The sequence below is a fragment of the Saimiri boliviensis genome, chromosome 16 (assembly GCF_048565385.1).
Source record: "Saimiri boliviensis isolate mSaiBol1 chromosome 16, mSaiBol1.pri, whole genome shotgun sequence".
In the NCBI taxonomy this organism is placed as follows: Eukaryota; Metazoa; Chordata; class Mammalia; order Primates; family Cebidae; genus Saimiri; species Saimiri boliviensis.
In genome coordinates this window covers 64,736,104-64,755,362 of record NC_133464.1, presented here as the reverse complement: position 1 = coordinate 64,755,362, position 19,259 = coordinate 64,736,104, and the positions used below count along the sequence as shown (strand labels likewise).

The window sequence follows — 19,259 nt, the reverse complement described above, 5'->3', positions numbered from 1 at the left end:
ACCTCGTCTCTACTAAAATACAAAAAATAAGTCAGGCATGATAGCAGCAGGTGCTTGTAGTCCCAGCTACTCGGGAGGCAGAGGCACAAGAATTGTTTAAACTCAGGAGGTGGAGGTTGCAGTGAGCCAAGATCGTGCCATTGCACTCCAGCGTGAGCAACACCGAGAGACTCTATCTCCAAAAAAAAGGAAAAGAAAAAAGCAAGTATTTTTGTGAGCATCTTTTAACTTAAACTGTGTGGGGCGAGAGGTGCAGGAGACAGTTAAAAAAGGTTCCTTCATGGTAGACAACAACACAAGGTATTCTTTGGTGGGACTGAGTTTTCACAAAGACAGGCTTTGCCAATTTGCCATTTATCAGGCAAATTTTATTTCTCCTTAATAATGGAGGCTGCAGTAAATAGATTGATTAGAAATCTGCATCTAAATCTCAATTTTGTCACTTACAGGCTGTGTCTGTTATAAATATTTGTATGCCTAAACCTGTTTACTCTTTTAAACAGAATGAGAATCACAGGGGCATGGAGAGAATTAAGGTAATATAAATATAGTGCTTCACAGAGCAAGGTAACACATGAAGACCTTAATAAACGGCAGTTTACTATCATAAAATTTTTGAAATAATTTGTTAAACCAACATGATTAATTTATATATCTGCAATTCAGAGATTTTTTAATCCTTTTAGGGCCACAATAACACTTGGAGAATCTCATTATAAAAATTAACATATATAGTCCAAATTTTGCAGAAAGCCATGGACCAATCTCCAATGTCCATCCACAGATGTCAGGCTAAGAACCCAACAGTGTCACTGCAAAGAAAAGAAGTACAGCTTCTGCCTCTGGCCCACTGACCCCATGAGGATAATGAAGAGGCGCCACTTTCCTTGGGCTCCCATTCACAGATGCCTTCCCTGTATCTTTTCTCTTACAGTATGTGACCACAGCTAGCTTCTGAATGATCATTATTAAGGTATTCACTAATAAATAATATGTTAGGAAGATCCTTCAGTAATAACATCTATAAGACTTAATTGAGAAAGTATATCTGGTATTAGCACTCTATTTCACTTTCAAGGGAATAGTTCTGTTATATCACGACTTGACAATCATTTGAAAAGAAAAGTTTATTTAATCAACCATCTAAAAAGTTTTAAAAGGCATAATGTAAATAAAAATGCAGATGTACATAAAATGGAGAGATTAAGGAATAATTTTAACTAAAAAGCTAATTGAGAGGAAAATAGAATACTAAAAAAAAAAAAACCATGCAAAAGAAGGCAAGAAAAGAACAAAGAACAAATTAAAAACCCAACTATATTAGGAATTACATTAAAGGTAAACGAACCAAGCACTAGTTAAAAGGCAAAGATTTCAGTTTGGATTACCAAGAAAAAGACAAAATTATACAATATATAAGAGATACACTCTAAATATAAAAAGTTTAAAAGGAATAGGTTGTTGAAAACATGATCCTTTCTCCACTGCATTATATTGCCAGATTTATCATAAGTTAGGTCACTATTTCTCAGTGGATCTGTTTGTGGGCTCTATTCTGTTCTATTTATCTATTTATCTTTGGCCAACACCACATTATCGTTATTACTCTAACTTTCTTAGCTGCTGTTCTAGAGCCTCTGTATTTTCATATGCAATCATCTGCCACATAATGACATTTTGATCAACAATGGACCACATATATGACAGTAGTCCTAGAAGATTATAGCAAAGCTAAATAATTCCTAGTGATGTCATAACATCATAAAGTAAAAAATTACTTTTATAAAATAATTTAGTGTAGCCTATGGGTACAAAGTTTGTAATGTCTACAGAAATGTACAGTAGCATCCTAGGCCTTCACATTCACTCACCCTCACTCACTGACTCACCCAGGGCAACTTCCAGTCCTGCAAGTTCTATTCATAGTAAGTGTCCCAGTCAGGTGTACCTTTTTACCTTTTTTACCTTTAATGGTATATTTTTACAGAAACTTTTCTATATTTAGATACACAAATACTTAGCATTGTGTTACAACTGGATACAGTAACACACTGTACAGGGATGCAATAGGCTTTAATGCACAGCCTAGGTATGTAGTAGGCTGTATTCTCTAAGTTTGTGGAAGAACACTCTATGATGTTCATAATGACAAAATTGCCCAATACATTTCTCAGAAGGTATCCCCGTCATTAAGTGACACAACTGTAATTTTAAAGCTTACCAACGTCCCCTATCCCTCCTCCACCAAAAAAACAACAAAAAAAAACCTTGCTGGAATTTTGACCGTAATCAATTTGAGGAAGAATTAAGATAATTACATTGTTTTCCAGTCCATGAATATTATATATTGCTCCATTTACACAGGCCTTGAATTTTTCTGAGCAATGTTTTGTAGTTTTGAGTGTAGAGTCTTGCAAATCTTTTGTTAGGTTTCTTCCCAGGCATTTGATGCTATTTTAAATGGTACCTTTTAAATTTTCACTTTTTAATTGTTTGTTGCTACTTTACAGAAATAGAGTTGATTTCTTAAATATTGATCTTACATGTATTTGGCAACCTTGCTAAAATCATTTATAAAAGTGGTAACATTGGACATTCTTATCATGCTTCTAATCTCAGAGAAGCAGGTATCTCTGGAAGGATAAAATGGATTGCCTCTGGGAAGGAAACTAATTAGCTGGGTGACAAAGATTGAAAGGTCTGGCCGGGTGTGGTGGCTCACGCCTATCATCCTAGCACTATAGGAGGCCGAGGTGGGTGGATCACCTGAGGTCAGGAGTTCAAGACCAGCCTGGCCATCATGGTGAAACCCCATCTTAAAAAAAAAAAAAGACTGAAAGGTCTAATTATTTATTTTTTGAAAACCATATGAATACAGGCTAATCCTTATCTTAAGATATAATTATCAGTATTATCAGGTTGGTGTCAAAAAAATAAATCTTTTTAAAGTAAGTTACAAAAGCGAAGATTTCAGAATTGAGTACATAAATATTTTAAGATTTTGATTTGTCATAAGCATAAGGAACTTACCCATACTGTGTTGTTGTCAATACTGCTCCTCTCTTTTCCTTTTCAAGTTTTAACTTTTTCTTCCTTTCAATATTGGCCAGAGTTGGATAGTTTCTAGAAAATAATAAAAGTTAATTATAATAGAGCGTTTTGAGTACAACTTTAAATAAGCAATCAAGAAACTGCTGAATTTAGCAATTTTGTGTAACAACCAATACAACAAATCGTTATAAGTCTTTAAGTGCTTCTACAATTTTTTAAGAGGTGAAAAAAGTACATTATAACAATGGTACTGAAAGTGTGGACCAGCTGCTGATCCACAAATTTTGCTAGCAGTCTGCAACTAGATAAGGAGCGTGCCCTAGAATTTAAATCAAATATATCATACAATGTGCTCAAACTGATCTAATTCATCTATTTGGCATGTACCTATAAATACTTTAAGAAAAAATTTAAGTCTATTCAATTCCTTATGCAAATACATGCTAGGTATATCAAAGTTACCAAGATGAGGAAAAGACAGTTCTCAAAATAGTCAACCGCGACAATAAGAAAAGCACACAAATAGCTAAAACATGAGACAAAAGTACCCAAAAGGGTATAAAGATTTGGACAGTGAAAGGGCAAGATTATATTTAATTGGAAAAATCCATAAAGAAAAGAAATGAAAGAAATTGATCTTAAATGGTAACAGAAATCAGAGTGTACGAAGTAGAGCAAACAATGCAAACCAAGACTTCAGAAAGTGAAAAAGGCCAGGCATGGTGGCTCACACCTGTAATCCTAACACTTTGGGAGGCCAAGGTGGGTGGATCACGTGAAGTAAGGCGTTCCAGACCATCCTGGCCAACATGGTGAAACCCCACCCGTACTAAAAATACAAAAAGTTAGCCAGGTATGGTGGCAGGTGACTGTAATCCTAGCTACTCAGGAGGCTGAGGCAGGGGAATAGCTTGAACCCAGGAGGAGGAGGTTGCAGTGAGTTGAGATTGTGCCACTGTACTCCAGCCTAGGCAACAAAGCAAGACTCTGTCTCACACACACATACACACACAAAAAAAAAAAAAAAAAAAAAGAAAGAAAGAAAAAGAAAGAGGTATCTGAAGAATGGTAAGTACTTAACATGGCATGAAACACAGTCACAGGCAATCAGACTGGAAAGGGCGACACAGGCCAAAATGTGCCTTGAATACTACACTAGAAAGTTTATATTTAATTCAGCAGGTGATGGAGAGCCATAGAAAGTTATGAACAAGGAGAGACATATACAAGGCAGTGATTAAGATGAAATCTGACAAAAGGATGAAAGATGAATTGCTTTATTTTTCTGCACAGCTGTGTGGAGATGCAGACACCAAACTTTCAGGGTAAGGGCGATAGATTCTAGTCATATAAAAAACACAGAAGGAGGGGAACACAGCTCTCTACTACTCAGTCTGGCTGCTGATCAAAGTATTTTTTTTTTTTTCTAAAGATGGGGTTTCATCATGTTGGTCAGGCTGGTCTTGAACTCCCGACCTCAGGTGATCCACCCGCTTTGGCCTCCAAAGTGTTTGGATTACAGGCGTGAGCCACCATGCCCGGCCAATCAAAGTAAATTTTGAGAAACATCAACAAATGTGTTTTGTCATTGCTTCTAGGACACTTCTCTACCTTTTTCCTTTTTTTAACATTTGCATTACTGACTTGAATAGCACAGACAATATATAAAGCCTATGGGTGGGCCACACTGAAAGATAACAATGGAAATGACATTGGGCAAGTGGTTAAGTAATCAGAAAAAACCACAATGAATTTCAATGAGGACAGTGTGAAGCAATATATATCCAGTCAAGAAAAATAGACTCCATAAATAAAAGATGATGAATGTACAAACTATAAATAAACATAAGAGGAAAAGATCAAGGTCATAGGAGATAAAAATCTGACAGCCAATCAGCAACACATGACTACATTTTTGGAAAGCAAATATCATCTAAGGTTATATGAAGTAGACTCTGGCACTTGCACGAGTGTGAAATCTTGTTCGCAGGATACTCAAAAGTAGTCAGATACTCTCAGGTACTGTGTCCAGTTTCATATTTCTAAACTAAAGGAACATGGAAGGGAAAAAAAAGACTTGGAAGGGATTCAGAAGAGACTCAAAGATGATTAATAGGATGAAAAATAAAACCTCCAAAGAAAGATGAAAGGAACCATCTGCAGCCTTTAAAAGAAGATGAGAAGCTACAAGAAAAAGTTTCACAGAGAGGATTGGTCCAGTGGTTCTCAAGCTGAAGAGAATACGCAGAAGTAGAAATGAGAATACAGTGATGACTTTGACAGCCCCCACAGTGGCAAGACGTGTAACTCACAACTACTAAACATCCTCCACAACTCTCGAAACTTCTTATTACTTACATTTCTTCAAGATTTTTGCAGAGTATTGTAGACTCTTAACATGTTGGGCCATATGCTACATGAGGTGCCAGAGAGCAGATGCTAAGTAACTGCTTTTCAATGGGAAAGAATTTAAACTTGTTGTAGCAAGTGGTCTTTAGATAAGATATAAGAAAGAATCCCCTAAATGAAACATCAAAAATGTGCAGAAACTCCTTTGGTGGAAGCCTTTTAAAACAGCTAATTTTCTCTTTCTGAGAGACTGCAGTATCATGTTCGTAAAGGTAAGGAAATTTGTCTTCCTAAAATTAAGTATCATGTTCCTAAAGGTATTAAGATTGGAGTTAAAAAAGAGGTGTAAGGTTTTATTTTTCTTGGTGCTAAACTCAATAAAATCCTCTCCCAAAATTTATTCCATTCTTATTTATACAGAATCCAGAGATTTAAAACTAGGGGGAAAAAAAGTTGATAGAAAGCAAATTATCCCCAAAAAGAAAAATCAGAAACACAGACCTAGTAACACACATAAACAACAGGAGGAAGCCCCACTCCACCAAAATAAAGCCAAGATAAATGAATAAGGAAAAGAAAGGAGCTCTGATGAAGGACTGACTGCAGGTTCCTAAAGTACAAGAAATAACAAATCCAAAAACTATTGAAAAAACACAAATTATGTCTTATATTGCAGTTACATATATGTAAAACTTAGTCCATATTCCCTGCTAGAGAATGGATAATATGAAGTTATAAAGACTGTGACAAGAAAAATTTTCAGTTGGTTTCTCTATATTTTTATCTACTAAAATTATTTTCTCCCTGTACTTCTATCTTTCTGCAGTTCACTAAAAGAAAATGGTCTTGAAACCATGCTCTTTTCCTTCCTCTCTTCTTTCTTTCATATTTTACCTCATCTTCACCTTCTGCACTGCCTATAATACCTTATGCCCCCAGTGACAGTCTTTAAGCACTAGAAAGCCAACACATGGGCAAACCGTGCTAACCATTATCTTAGCACAGATCATTCTGGTCACGTTATTCTCTCCAATTTTTTCCTTATGCTCAAATCATGACCATTTATTGGCTTTTCCCCCTTCCTACTTTTATTGAACCACAACTGCTTCCACACGAGCTACACTATTGTACTTTTATTTCTTTCTGAACATCAAAGAGATGTAGCATTCTTTGGGAGCAGATCTCCTGGACTGGAATTCTGCATGAACCAGGGAAACAAAAGGACTTCCTCAGACCCACGGTAAATGTTGAAATAAACTGTAAAACGACTCCACCTAGTGGACTCCCAGTCTGCTGTGAAAAATGTTCCACCATTTCTAAAATAAAAGCAAGGTTTTGGAAACAAATCACTGCTCATTTTCCGTAAAGCCAAATCATACAGCACTGGTACCACACAGTTCAGGAATTAAGAAAAGAACCACTCTTTTTAGTGGCTTTTCTGTGGCTGGCGGGGATGGTAGGGAAAGCAGGTTATTAGTGGAAAGCCTTAAAAGTTATTAAATACAGTGGGTACCTCTGAATTGGACTAACCTGAAAAATACAGAGATGAAGAAATAACGACAAAGATGCACTTTTGTTAAAGATAAGGAAGCCATATGCCAAGCAATCCTCTACAATTTTCTTTAAGCTTTGAAATTCTTACTCTGCGAAATCTTTCACAAGCTCTTTCTTTTTCTTTTTTTTTTTTTTTTTTTTTTTTTTGAGATGGAATTTCGCCCTTGTTACCCAGGCTGGAGTGCAATGGCGTGGTCTCGGCTCACGGCAACCTCTGCCTCCTGGGTTCAGGCAATTCTCCTGTCTCAGCCTCCCGAGTAGCTGGGATTACAGGCACACAGCACCATGCCCAGCTAATTTTTGTATTTTTAGTAGAGACAGGGTTTCACCATGTTGACCAGGATGGTCTCGATCTGTTGACCTCGTGATCCACCCGCCTCGACCTCCCAAAATGCTGGGATTACAGACTTGAGCCACCGCACCCAGCCCACAAGCTTTTTCTAACATAGCAATTACATAAAGACTTTATTTTTCCTGCATGTCAAAGAATATAGTGGCTTCATCAGAAAGAATGCAGCTCTCACAGAAAGATTAAATTCATAAAATAAGGACTATTCAGCCATACCAACGTGGAATTTACTCTTTTTAGGAGTTCAAGTAATATTTTTTAAAAATTGAGAATGACACAAGTGTAGAAAGTAATATATTTTCATAACAAGGGCATTTTTTGTTTGTTTTTTGTTTTCTATTGAGAGTCTCACTATGTTGCCCAGGCTGGAGTGTCGTGGCGCAATCCTGGCTCACTGCAACCTCTGCCTCCCGGGTTCAAGCAATTCTCCTGCCTCAGCCTCCCAAGTAGCTGGGATTACACATGCATGCAGTGATGACCAGCTAATTTTTGTATTTTTAGTAGAGACAGGGTTTCACCATGTTAGCCAGGCTGGTTTCAAACTCTTGACCTCAAGTGATACGCCCACCTCGGCCTCTAAAACAGCTAATAGGGATAGTATTTGTGTATTTTAGAGATATCTATCAAATGTACCAAAAGAAGAGCAACATTTCCCATATCTTCTATTAATAAAATATTCATATAGGAAAAAAATGAACACTTCAGAATATATTAAAGAGCAAGAAGCTGAGAAACAAAATATGGAAGAACCTCAGATGAACTCAGCCAGTGCCTAAAGAAATTCCAGAGCACTCACTAAAAGGCAACATCACAGGTACAAATAAACCTCATCCAGAATTGTCATTCTCACCCCATTTCCTCATTCTCTTTAAACACCTCTAAATTTCACAAACCTGTAACTTCACCTATTCCCTCAACAGACTTTGCCCACTCCCATTCCAAGGCACTGGGCCTGCTGTCATAGCATACCTCTGGAAACCAGTCAGACCAGGCAGCCCCCTGAGGCCATTTATCCGGCCCCCCACCACACTTCAGGAAGGGGCACCTCTTTCATTGGTGGTCAGTGAGAGGAGCACAGTATGTGGCGGCCCTCCAACGGTCTGAGGGACAGTGAACTGGCCCCCTGTGTAAAAAGTTTGGGGACGCCTGAGTTAGACTCTATCCTCTCTGCCTCCATTTGTCCTACATTAAAACAACCACCAACAAGCCAATTAAACACTTGCTCAAGCCAATCTTTTATTCAGAAGGATAGAGCTGCTTCCAAAATTCACTTACGGTTTTGAAATTCCACTGTGCCACCAAGCACTAAAGCAACACTGCTAATTGTCTATTCTCCCCCATTTCTTAACAATTTTGTTTCGGTCTTCCCATCAATTCCACTGCCACTGGAGGTGGTCAAGCAACCCACCTTCAGCCAGTGAGATCCATATAAATATCTCCTGGTTGGAACTAAAAACAAAACTACTGTTTTCTCAACGAAAGAGGGGGCAACTAGGCTACTTTTACCTTTTGCCTTTTTCTCTTCTTTCTGCCTACAATGTGGCTTAATATTTGCATATGCAAGAACCTTCTGGTGACAGGCAAGAGGAGAGCCACCTACTAAGGAGCAACAAGAGACGGCCTAGGTCCATGGTACTGTCATGCAGCAACAGCAGCCTTGGGCTTTGTTTTGCTTTTTTAACCTTGGGAAAATGACACCTCTTTGCACTAAGCCAGGGTAGTAAAGTTCCCGTTCCATTTCCTAGAGCATGACTAGCTGATGCAAGTACCACTGCACCTACCATCTCCTTTAATCTGAACACTTTCCATGCTCAAACAGGCGTATCTTGATTTATAACCATCCTCCTGAACTGTTTGGCAGTTTCTCAGCAAGTTAAACATATGCTTACCATATGACCAACCAACCCCACTCCTGGATATTTATCCAAGCCAAATCAAACCTTATATTCAGAACAAAAACCTACATATGAATGTTTATGAAGACTTTATACAAAGGCTAATACTGGAAACAACACTCAACTGGGAATGGAAAAACAAACTGTGATACATCCATACAATGGAAAAGAGTAATACTCAGCAATAAAAAACAAACAACTGCTACATGCAACAACTCTCAAATGCAGACTAAAAATATGTGAGTCAGACTAAAAAGTCCACATACTGTATGATTCCATTGATGTGATGTTTCTGCAAAGGCATGAATACAAGAACAAAAAACAAATTAGTGGTTGCCAGTGGGTGAAGGGGAGGCTGCCATCAGAGCATAAGGCAATTTTTCCAGGTGAAGAAACACTGTTCTATATCTTGATTCTGGTGGTATTTATATGACAGTATACATTTGTCAGGACTATCCACTTAAAAGGGTGAATTTCACTATACGTATAATACACATTAAGATAAATTGGGGGAGGGAGGCACATCACCTCTTATAGAAAGTCTTGCAAACAAATTGACGGCCCTGCCCTCCAAAACCTCAAATATCCCTTGACCAGTCAGGATTATCCCTACATGGCTAAAATTAATGCTTCAGCTACTTGTGGTCTTACGGCCACCTTCTGTATATTTGCTCATTTCACATTACAGTGAGAATCCTAAAGGCAGGTTACTTATGTCTGTTTTCCGGGAACTCAGCCACATACAGCAAAATCTTTGTTCTTTCAAATATTGAATGTTTACCTCTAATTTTCAAACTATTGTCAAGAGGTTATTCAAAGATAAGCATGTCTAATAACATATATTGAAAGACTGCTGAGTTTTTTTGCTAACATTGGAAAATCAAACTACTCTTCTACCAGGAATTTTATATAAATACATGCTGCCTAAGCTAGTTTTCATCTTCAAATATTAATACTCCTCAAGTTTCTCTAGCCAGTGGAAATTTTTTCCTTTAATCACTTGTTGCACAAAACTACAAGGGGGCATAGTTCCCACTTGCATAGGGAAAAGCCATGAATACTTTAAAATACAGATCAATTTAATTGTCTCGGTGATGGTCTACTATGTAGTGAGAATTTAATGTTCAAGACCATAGCAGTTTAGGTGCTTTTAGTTACACTATAATTTACAAGCATATTAATCATATCAACACATTTCTGCCCAATTTCTCTAAAAACAACAAAGGTATAGTTCAAACATGACTTATAAATACACGATAACTATGTATATCACATAATTATATACATGAACTATAACTGAATACATGAGATTGGATAATTTATAAAGAAAAGACATTTATTTCTTACAATTTTGGTGGCTGGGAAATCCAAGACTGAGGGGTTGTATCTGATAAGGGCCTTTTTGCTGGTGGGGACTCTCTGTAGAGTCCCAAGGCAGCAGAGGGCATAACAGGGCAAGGGGGCTGGCTCACAGGAGACAGGCAAACTGACCTTTATAACTGACCTACTCTGATGATAACAAGCCCACTCCCTCCGTAATTCACTAATCCTTCAATCCATTAGTCCACCAATCCATGAATGGATTAATCCATTTATAAGGGTTCTACCCTCATGACCCAATCACCTCCCAAAGGTCCTACTCTCAACACTGCCACACTGGGGCTCAAGTTCCCAACAAATGAACTTTTGGGGCACACACTCAAACCACAGCATGGTTCAAACTCCTTCAGCTTCTAAGTTTGACCTTGCAATTGGCTAAGGCTCCCTTATCATTGCCAAGGTTAAGTCTTCCCACACTATACCACTTAACAGTACTTCAGCCAACAAATATGTATTTCTCACATACTAAATTCTAGGCACTGTGTAAAGCACAGTGGAATCAAAAATGTATAAGACTAGGGCCAACTATAATGGAATGTGATAAATGTACTATGGTTGTATAAATAAGCTATGAATTTCCAAAGGAGACAGTAAACAATGCTTTAGGGTACTGTGTTTCAGGGACTGGCAACCGGCCAATCAACATACACCAGAGTGCAAACCAAGTATGTCACTAAGCATGATATTTAGTTCAGCTGACATTTTTTTCACTTTTTTTCTTATCAAGACTTTTTCAATAAAGGAAGTAATATATTGATTTACATTCTGGTACAAGCTCTTTATTTTGTTATAGACTGGCACTCTGGTAGCACTGACATAGAGAAGGGAACTGAAGAGTCAGAAGAGTAGTAAGTCAGCCAACCTTTAAAACAGGCCTACAAGATAAATAAGATTCTTTTCCAAAGAGATCAAAGAATATGCTAATATACTTATATACTCTACTCTACGTTGCCTAGATTCCTTCATTTGTTAGCCACAGATGCTCCTGAAATGCTATTATGTCCACCAAGTCCCTGTTGACTGGCTGGACTTGACTTGTTTAAAAATTGAACTCTTTGGCTGGGCGTGGTAGCTCACGCCTGTAATCCCACCACTTCGAGGCTGAGGCAGGTGGACCATTGAGGTCAGAAGTTCGAAACCAGCCTGACCAACACGATAAAATCCCGTCTCTACTAAAAATACAAAAATTAGGTAGGTGTGGTGGGGCACCCCTGTAATCCCAGCTACTTCGGAGGCTGAGGCAGGAGAATCACTTGAACCCAGGAGGTAGAGATTGCGGCCAGCTGAGATGGTGCCACTGCACTCCAGGCTGGGCGACAGAGTGAGACTGTCTCACACACACACACACACACACACACACACACAAACTGAATTCCTATAACTGACCCTTCGCTGTCATCCAACTCTTTCCTTTGCACATAGTATTAATACCTGATATTTACAAACACTTTTATTGAATTATATTTATTGTCAGTTAGTTCTGAATCTTCATGCTTCTGCTGGTCTCCCCAGAATTACCTCTAAAAGCCTTAAAGGGCAGTATCTAACTTTTTCACAGAACAGTACATCTGGCACATCACCACCCATGTCAGTGGATTTAAACTGAAACCTTAAACTAAGGTGAACTAAGTACAAATGTAACCTGCTGCTCACAAGACTTGGAAGTACTTTTCTTGATCTTTAAGGATAGTTCTTTTGTTTTCATCCCATGCTCTCTTTATTTTTTAATTCCAGGAAAAGAGCAGTTGACTTTAAAAGTGCAAGAGATCGGCTGGGCGCGGTGGCTCAAGCCTCTAAGCCCAGCACTTTGGGAGGCCGAGGCGGGTGGATCACGAGGTCATGAGATCGAGACCATCCTGGTCAACATAGTGAAACCCCGCCTCTACTACAAATACAAAAAAATTAGCTGGGCATGGTGGCGCATGCCTGTAATCCCAGCTACTCAGGAGGCTGAGGCAGGAGAATTGCCTGAACCCAGGAGGCGGAGGTTGTGGTGAGCAGAGATCGCGCCATTGCACTCCAGCCTGGGTAACAAGAGCGAAACTCCGTCTCAAAAAAAAAAAAGGGCAAGAGATCAATAGAGTAGTTCTGTGTAGTCTTCTACTTCAGTACGAAGTGTTCTAGTCTTTTCTGAGAAGGCAGTATAACAGTGCCCTAGTGGAATTTTAAGTATATTACAGCTAGACATCAACTAAAGTTTCTTCCCTAGTAAGTGTAAAACCACAAGTTACACAGTGATGCTCAAATTTCTTTAATTACAGGAATGAATTCCCGATCTTCTCATACTTAACAACACGCAACTGTGTATCTTATCCACAGCTGTGTCCCCTTCACCTAGTATATAGCAAGCAGTCACTCAACAATACTTTGTTGAAAAAAATAAAAGACTAAATGTAGCAAAGTAGAATACATTTTGCAGTAAGAGTACCCACCCATCTTGCCTCAATCACTGAACATCTAATAGGTGAAATGTAGTAGCCACCCTCAAAGGGTAACATACAGTCCTATTATCACACATTTGTTATTTAAATGAAGAGTTCTTATTAGGTCTTCCTAAAACTACATTCAATGATAGGAGATGGCTTACAGTCCTGTTCCCTAGTTCCAACATTGTAAGAGAATTCAATGAATTTAACTACATTAGTAAGCCTTGCCACAGTAAAATAGTTATTTCGCCAGTTCTGAACTCTACTCACTTCCTTCTTTCTTCCCTCCACCGTGCAATTTCTTCTGGAGTGTCTAACTTGATTTTCTTCATGCCAGGAGCATGCATCTAAGGGAAAAAAGCCTGATGAGTATCAGGAGGCAATATCATATGCTTTTGACTAAATTGGAGACTTTGTTTCTACAAGTAAACTTATGTTGAATACAATATCAAAACTAAGTAAGCAGGTTTTATCTAACTATATTATAACTTTTCCTTTAAAGGGAAAAGAAGAATCTATCATGGATTTAATTGGTGCTATTAATAGGGGGGGGAGACGATAACATACTTTGATTACAAAGTAGGTATGTCACCCATTTTCTCAAAAGACATTAAACACCCAAATGAATGACTTACCAGCCAAAACCTAGGGAGGCCACTAAAGATACGAGCAGACGTGACAATCAGTAGCAGCATGGTATAGTAAAGCAGTATAGAACGTGGAGTCAAGAAACTCAAGTCCAAGACTCAGTTCTCAGGCCTTGGGCAGACCGTTTTTTAAAATACTTTAAATGGGGCCAATATAAACAACCACAGTTGTTTGTGAAGACAAAATTGAATAAATGATGTCAAAATCCTTACAGAGCACTCCATGAATGTTACTTATTATTAGGTATATAAATGAACAGCTGTGAAGATAACAGATCAATAAAATAAAAAGAGCACGTATTTAAAAATAGGACAAAAAGAAACGACATACATTTCTCCAATGAAACTGGACAATCTTCTCGTGTGCAGTAAAAGAGCAATCTACTTCAGGGCACTGCAAAAGTTTACAAAAAAAAAAAAAAGAAAACTATGTAATAAATGTTTTCCATGTTAAATTTACCCCACTATACATACACAGACATACTCTGGCTATATTACATAGTTATCCTATCTATATGACATTATCTCTGCATACTTATGTCAGTGGCAAAACAAAAGTTACTCCAAATCAGGGCTGCTTTTAGGCAAAGGAATGACACCCTCAGAGTACATGGGACAATAATATATCTCATTTACTTCTCCACTCAAGTGAAAGCATACATCAGTAAAACAGCAAAATGTTCTTTTTTTTTTTTTTCCCATTTTAAATTTTCTTTCTTTCTTTTTTTTTTTTTTTTTGAGACGGAGTTTCACTCTTGTTACCCAGGCTGGAGTGCAATGGCGCGATCTCGGCTCACCACAACCTCCGCCTCCTGGGTTCAGGCAATTCTCCTGCCTCAGCCTCCTAAGTAGCTGGGATTACAGGCACGCGCCACCACGCCCAGCTAGTTTTTTGTATTTTTAGTAGAGACGGGGTTTCACTATGTTGACCAGGATGGTCTCGATCTCTCGACCTCGTGATGCACCCGCCTCGGCCTCCCAAAGTGCTGGGCTTACAGGCTTGAGCCACCGCGCCCGGCTTTTTTTTTTTTTTTAAGATGGGATTTCACCATGTTGGTCAGGCTGGTCTTGAACTCCCGACCTCAGGTGATCCGCCCACCTTGGCCTCCAAAGTGCTTGGATTACAGGCGTGACCCACCACACCCGGCCTCAAAATGTTCTTAATTCCTAAATTTGAGGGGCATTCCCAAAAACAGAAAGAGAACCTTTCCAAACCAAAGACTTCCTTTTTAACTCTTTAAACATTTTGGTTAAAGTTTTTTAAAAAGTACTTAACAAGCTGTTGAGTATAAACAACCACAATTGACCACTGTGGACCAGCCATTGCGGGTGATAGGCACAGCCACATTATACAGCATGGTTTAACAGTTTAAACCACATTATACAGCATGGTTTAACAGTTAAGGGCAGGCTTAAAGGGGAAATAACTCACTAAGATGCACAAGGAAACTGAAGGGGAGGACAGCTTCTTCCCAAGCAGTAGAGATAAGCACATACAAAAAGCTGCCAGAGTTGCCACCTTACCTCGTCCCTGAAGCAGTGGGATCCCCACTTTCAAACCCTAGGGTCACTGCCCCCAACTGTCAAGTCATCAAACTGTATTTCTATGGAAACCATAAACTTTAAAAAAAAACAAGCTTGGAATTGCTACAAAATACACAGATAGAAGAAGGCCACTTTGCTGTATCAATTTCAGGACAACTAAGAAAACCTACTTTTGTATGTTCAGACATGTGTTTGTCATACTTTTCTTGATTTTTAAAACCACGATCACAGGTATCACAAAAAAAGTGAAAAACTGGTTCCTTTCTTTTCTGCAAACAAAAACAGAGAGAAATTAGGCTTTGGTGAAAAATCTCCCGTCAAAAAAAACACAATTATCATTCTAGTAATACATATTTTAATGTTTCCAAAAACCCTTCCATGTGGGAGAAACTTGTGAGTATATTTCCAATGAAGAGATTATTCTACGTCTTTCTTTCATTTTATTTTTAACAAATATATTAGTAAAACCCAGGCATAATTTTAATTTTTTTAAATCCAAATAGTGCTAATATAAATTATGAGCAGATTGCAAATTGGTTATCTAACTGAGTACAGAATATGTTGAAATGATCTGAAAATAGAGTAAAAACAGCAGCTCATCCTTTAAAAAAAAAAATAACTACAGATGACCATTGAACAACACAGGTTTGAAGTGCAAGAGTCCACTCATAGAAGGATTTTTTTCAATAAATTTATTGGAAAATTTGTTTGGAGATTTTTGACAATTTGGAAAAACAGATAAACCACATAGCCTTAGAAATATCAAAAAAATTAAGAAACAAGTATGTCATTAAAATATAAAATATATGTAGACACCATTCTATCCAACTATTTAACTTTATTGGTAAGACTTCAGTCAACAGCAGGCTATTAGTAGTTAAGTTTTAGAGGAGTCGAAAGTTACACACAAACTTTTGACTGCACCCCAACTACTGTTTTTTCAAGTATCGACTACATGGCCAGGTGCAGCAGCTCACGCCTATAATCCCAACACTTTGGGAGGCCGAGGCAGGCAGATCATTTGAGGTCAGGAGTTCGAGACCAGCCTGGCCAATATGGTGAAAGCCTATCTCTACTAAAAATACAAAAATTAGCCAGGTATGGTGGTGGGTGCCTGCAGTCTCAGTTACTCAGGAGGCTGAGGCAGAAGAACTGCTTGAACCCAGGAGGCAGAGGTTGAGGTGAGCCAAGACCACACCACTGCACTCCAGCCTGGGCAAGAGTGAGACTCCATCTCAAAAAATAAAAAAATAAAAGTATCAACTCTGTATCTGTTTTTAAAACCACAGAAAAGAAAAAAAAAATTTAGGTAAATATTAGTTATTTTTGAATCCCAATTTGCTATATTCATGCTTAACCATAAAATTCCTTTTTATAGCAAGGCCCCACTATGTCAATAATGAAAGCAAAACACTGATGACAGTTATGACAGAAATGCAAAATATGAAACAGTAACATAGGGACCAAGGGATCAAATTCAAGAACATCTTTCAAATACCTTTTTTTTCTGTTTTTTACTGGGAGGCAAGCTGAAGTCTGTGAATTTTGCATCATACTTTCGTGGATAAGAATGTTTAACTAAAAAAAAAAAAAGAGAGAGATCCATAAACGTTTGCAACAATATAATTACTTAAATAATTAAATTTTATCTACTATAGCATGTTACAGATTATTTCAGTAAAAACACTGGTAAACTACTCTTCTAGGAAAAATAGTAGTTCAAACAAAATAACAAAGATTAAAATTAGTCTACCAAATGAATATTTTTCAAATGAAGAAACACTGGTGTGATTATAGGTCCATAGATGCTTTAGGCATCAAAGTGCAGAAATGGACAACCTAACCTGACGAAATTCCTTTGGTTATTTCAAATATTAGAAATGTAACCAGTAAAATCCCCAACACAGCTCCTTCAGCATCACTTTCACACCAAGAAAACAGAACCTTGTGAAATACATCTCTTCTCAAATCCTAGTGTACTTTTCCATTCTTATTACCATGCCCCAAGTCGGAAATTCTGATCTTCCACCAGATTACTCCTAGATAAGCCCCCTCTTTCAACAAACCTTGCATACTGACACTACAAAAATAATTCTCCAATCCTGTCATAAGTTGGCTTAAAATGTGCATATGGGCCAGGCATGGTGACTCATGCCTGTAATTTTAGCACTTTGGGAGGCTGAGGCAGGAGGACTGCTCAAGCCAGGAGTTCAATACCATCCTGGGTAACCTCGCATGACCCCACCTCTACAAAAAAATTTTAAAAATTAGCTCAGCATCATGGCATGCACCTGTAGTCCCAGCTACTGTGGAGGCGGAGGTGGGAGGATCACTTGAGCTCAGGAGTTTGAGGCTGCAGTAAGCTATGATGATGCCACTGCACTCCAGCCTGGGCAACAGCACAAGACTATCTCTCTCTGTCTCTTTTGAAAAAATTATTCTTTTTATAGAGATAGGGTCTCACTACATTGCCCAGGCTGACTGAACTCCTGGGCTCAAGTGATCTGTCTGCCTTGGCCTCCAAAGTGCTGGGACTACAGGCGTGAGCCACCATGCCCAGCTAACCCTGTCTCTTGATTGATTGATTGATTGATTGTGATGGAATTTCACTCTTGTTGCCCAGGCTAGAGTACAATGGTTCAATCTCGGCTCATTGCAACCTCCGCTTCCCAAGTTCAAGTGATTCTTCTGCCTCAGCCTCCTCAATAGCTAGGATTACAGGCATGTGTCACCATACCCAGTTAATTTTGCATTTTTAGCAGGGATGGGGTTTCACCATGTTGGTCAGGCTGATCTCAAACTCCTGACCTCAAGTGATCCACCCGCCTCAGCCTCCCAAAGTACTGGGATTACAGGCGTAATTACAGGCCACAGCCCCTGGCCCAGTCTCTCTTAAAAAAAAAAAAAAAAAAAAAAGGCCGGGCGCGGTGCCTCAAGCCTGTAATCCCAGCACTTTGGGAGGCCGAGGCAGGTGGATCACGAGGTCAAGAGATCGAGACCATCCTGGTCAGCAAGGTGAAACCCCGTCTCTACTAAAAAAAATACAAAAAATTAGCTGGGCATGGTGGCACGTGCCTGTAATCCCAGCTACTCAGGAGGCTGAGGCAGGAGAATTGCCTGAACCCAGGAGGCGGAGGTTGCGGTGAGCCGAGATCGTGCCATTGCACTCCAGCCTGGGCAACAAGAGCGAAACTCCGTCTCAAAAAAAAAAAAAAAAAACAGCCTGGCATGATGGCTCATAGCTATAATTCCAACACTTTGGGAGGCCAAGGCGGGCAGATCACTTGAACCCAGGAGTTCCAAGATCAGCCTGAGCAACATGGCAAAACTCTGTCTCTACAAAAAATACAGAAATTAGCCAGGCTTGGTGGTGTCTGCCTATAGTCCCAACTACTCGAGAGGCAGAGGTGGGAGAATCACTTGAGCCCAGCAGGTCAAGGCTGCAGTGAGCCATGTATGTGCCACTGCATTCCAGCTAGGACGACAGAGACCCTGTCTCAAGAGTAACAATAATAAAAGATGAGTTTGACCTTCTCTCTCTCCTCACCATGTGATGCCTTCCTTGATGTTACAATGCAGCAAGAAGGTCCTCAACAGGTTAAGTCCTGATCTCGGACTTAACCTCCAGAACTGTGAGCCAAATAAATTTATGTACATTATATGATACCCTACAGGTCATACTCTGTTATGGCAGCACAATGGGGACTAAGACAGCTTCTTAGAGACCTTCTGGGAGATTCCAATTTATTTTCTTACCCTTCCCCCGTAACTTTCACACACTCTGCTTCAGTCTCACCAGAACCCTGCAATCTCCAGAACTTGCCTTTTACTGACACCTCTTTCTCTACCTAGGAAACATCTCTTCCCAAATTCTATGTATCTCCTAAGATACTTCTTCTAAAACCTTTTCCCAATTTCCTCAATATTCTAAAATCAGCTATTATATGCCTCTATCATCAGTCACACTGTATTTTGATTCATACTCATGAGCGTATCTCATCTGACTTAGTCAAGCCCCTATTTCCAGCATCTAGCATGCAATAAGCACTAACTGTTTAGGCCG

At 38.9% G+C, this 19,259-nt stretch overlaps 1 protein-coding gene across 1 annotated transcript in view; it reads right to left on the bottom strand.

The window, feature by feature from the left end:
• The window catches only part of NUFIP1 (nuclear FMR1 interacting protein 1), a 46,018-nt gene that overhangs the window by 22,386 nt on the left and 4,373 nt on the right, over positions 1–19,259 (bottom strand). Inside the window, exons 2-6 of the mRNA XM_003934366.4 lie at positions 16,695–16,774; positions 15,367–15,465; positions 13,983–14,045; positions 13,275–13,351; positions 3,031–3,123 (exon numbers count right to left, since the gene is read on the bottom strand). Coding sequence (XP_003934415.2) covers positions 3,031–3,123; positions 13,275–13,351; positions 13,983–14,045; positions 15,367–15,465; positions 16,695–16,774 — 412 coding nt within the window. The remainder of the gene's footprint in view (positions 1–3,030; positions 3,124–13,274; positions 13,352–13,982; positions 14,046–15,366; positions 15,466–16,694; positions 16,775–19,259) is intronic.